The sequence below is a fragment of the Ciconia boyciana genome, unplaced genomic scaffold, assembly GCF_034638445.1.
Source record: "Ciconia boyciana unplaced genomic scaffold, ASM3463844v1 HiC_scaffold_37, whole genome shotgun sequence".
Classification (NCBI taxonomy): Eukaryota; Metazoa; Chordata; class Aves; order Ciconiiformes; family Ciconiidae; genus Ciconia; species Ciconia boyciana.
Window position 1 is genome coordinate 255417 of NW_027328405.1, and position 3134 is coordinate 258550.

General features: G+C 48.5%; 1 protein-coding gene across 1 annotated transcript; it reads left to right on the forward strand.

The window, feature by feature from the left end:
• The first annotated feature begins 1852 nt into the window (after nucleotides 1–1852).
• Nucleotides 1853–2803, forward strand: LOC140645719 (olfactory receptor 10K2-like). Its single transcript, XM_072849183.1, has one exon. The coding sequence runs from the start codon at nucleotides 1853–1855 to the stop codon at nucleotides 2801–2803; it is 951 nt and encodes a 316-aa protein (XP_072705284.1).
• The last annotated feature ends 331 nt before the right edge of the window (nucleotides 2804–3134 follow it).

Here is a 3134-nt window from a genome sequence, read left to right on the forward strand (position 1 = left end):
AGTGGTCATGGCCCCAAGCCTGGCAGTTATCAAGAAGTGTTTGGACAATGCTCTTAGATATATGGTTTAACCTTTAGGTTGCCCTGTGTGGAGTCAGGAGTTGAACTTGATGATCCTCGTGAGTTCCTTGCAAGTCAGGATATTCTGTGAGTCTTTGATAAGATTTGGGGTTTAGCCACAAAACCAATCCCTCCAGAAATGCCTGAGCCTGACTGTCCCTTCCCACTGGGTGGGCAAAGGCTAGCAGTGGAGGGTGCTGCAAGCCCACTGAGTCCAAGGCAGATGAGGACTTTGTCTGCAGTGGGAAATGGTATCAGGACAGGAAGAGATTTTTTTTTTTCTCAGTCTCTGCAAGGAAGAAGTAATTAAAAGTGCCTGATTGATCCTAGGAAAAATCCTTGAGTCTTGAGTTCAGCACGCATCCATTACTGAGAATTGCCAATGATAATTTTGGTGTGCTTAAGAGAAATAGATCAGCTCTTAATTATGCCCATTGCAACCAATTAATAATGCCTCTCGCTGGGTGTGGACGTAGCAGTCCTTGAATGGATTAATGAATACGCACCACCCTCTCCGTAAGAGCCGGTAGCTGCTGTCTCCCTGCCCAAAGGGACAGGAGGACTAGGTCTGTCAGAGACCTAGTGATGAGAGAGGCTGGTGATGCCTCCAGCTGCAAGTATACAAAGGGCTGCAAGCCTGCTCCACACCTGAATATCCTTCTGGCCAGTGCAGGTATGGTTTCTGGCTCATGTTTTCCCATGGATTCACAGGTTTCCTTTCTGCATCCTTATTTTCCAGTGCCGGGGACTAGAGGGGAGGAGAGGGAGAGGTCCTGTAGCAGGACCCTGCACTCAGCGCTGCTGTCCTGGCATGCATCAGCCCTCACAGAAGGAAGAAGATCGGAGTCTGATTCATACAAGACCCCTTTGCATCACTGCCCTTTGTGTGAGGAAGGAAACATGCCATCCATGTCCACCACTATCCCAGGGCAAAGATCTCCCTTGTTCCTGGGGAGTGCTAAGACTCTTCCCCACCTGTCTCCTCTTGGAAACTACTGCAGCACTGGCAGCTGTTCAGACACGCTCCCCTTGCTGGAATAAACCCCACTCGGGGTCAACGATTGCCATGGGTTTGCAGTGGGCATTCGTTGTGCTGCTCAAACCTTATTTTACCTGCTTTTCTTCTCCATCCACCCAGCACAGCATTGCCAGCGGCTCTAGCACTTCAGCTTATACAGTTCTGCACGTGTCGCTGAGAGCTAACACACTCCTTGTACGAGTGAGAGGCTCTGAAATGGTGTTTCCTCTCTTGCAGGTCACAGGAGGTCTTTCAGCCACTTTCCCAAAATCACAGCTTACAAGTCATTGCAGACCCTCCTCCACCCCTCCATCTCCAGGCTGTAACTTTCCTTCCCTTGCAGTGATTGCCTGCAGTGCGCTTGCATGTAGGTAGGTGATGCCACTTTCTCCACTGTGAAGATGAGAAATGGGACTTCCCCAAAGGGGACAATGCTTTCTAGGTGAGCTCCAGCCACTGTGCTATCACAGCTCCCCAGATTGCATGAGAGAAGGAGCCATGTGTCCTCGAGCCACCGGGGTGCTCTCAGGAGCCACAGCAAGGCCAGGAGCTGCCCACAACACCCACCAGCAGTTGCATGTCCCAAGCCGATGCACAACACTATCGTTGTCCTAGGAGGACAACCAACACTTTGAGCACAGAGGCCAGGAAAGGATTTTTGTGAGGGATGCTCAAGCAAATTCTCTTTGTCACAGCAGCAGGCCACCTTGTACTTTCTGTGACCCGGGTGCTGTTTTTCTTACTGCCTGACACCTGGAGAAAACCTTTCGCTTCCATGGGGAACAACAACCAAACCCTGGCCACAGACTTCATCTTCCTGGGTTTCTCCAGCCTCGCAGAACTGCAGAAGCTGCTTCTTGTGGTGTTTTTGCTGCTGTACCTGATCACTCTGAGCATGAATACCACTGTAATGATTATCATATGGGTTGATCGGAGCCTTCACACACCCATGTACTTTTTCCTTTGTGTCTTGTCATTTTCCGAGACTTGCTACACCTTTGTCATTGTCCCCAAGATGCTGGTAGACTTGATAGCAGAGAGAAAAACCATTTCCTTCCTGGGCTGTGCTGTACAAATGTACTTCTTCCTTTTCTTGGGGTGCTCCCACTCCTTCCTCCTGGCAGCCATGGGCTATGACCGCTGTGTTGCTATCTGCCACCCCCTGCACTACAACAGCATCATGACTTGGCGAGTGTGTGCTCAACTGGTGGTTGCTTCTGCTCTGAGTGGCTTGCTGGTTGCCCAGGTGGTTACCCCCTTGATATTTTGCTTGCCCTTCCAGGCATCCAGGAAACTCAACCATTTCTTCTGTGACATCTCCCCTGTCCTCCGAGTGGCCTTTACTCACACAAATCTCAGTGAGGCCATTATCTTCACGCTGAGTATCTCTGTCCTTACGATCCCACTGATGCTGATCCTCATTTCATACCTCTTCATTGTCTTGGCCGTCTTGCAGATCCCTTCAGCTGCAGGGAGGCACAAAGCCTTTTCCACCTGCAGTGCTCACCTGATAGTAGTGGTTGTTCATTACGGCTGTGCCTCCTTCATCTACCTGAGACCCAACTCCAGCTACTCATCTGATCAAGACGCATTGATCTCTGTCACTTATACCATCCTCACTCCCCTGCTCAACCCTATGATTTACAGCTTAAGGAACAAGGATGTTAAAATGGCTCTTCAAAAAGCAATCAGGAAAAACATACTATCTCAGAAAATTTTCCAGTGAAGAGGTTAAGAGGAGCTGCTTCCTGACTGGGTATTTTCAGCCAACATCTTCCACTTCCAAAAAAACATCACCCCTTTTCCATACATCCTCTTTTGATGACAGGGAAGCTTTCAGGAATGACAAGACAGCTCATCATGGCTGCTAAGAACCTGACATTAAAAATCAACAGATTCTATCCATAGTGAGACTGGAAGCATGAACTTCAGTGAAAATCAATTTTTTTAAAAGTTTGGAAACCCAAATTTTCACTCCAGTGATAGTAGTTCCTTAGACACAACTTTTTCACATGAGCCACTTACTAAATAAAAAGCATAGATGTTGACATAATTTC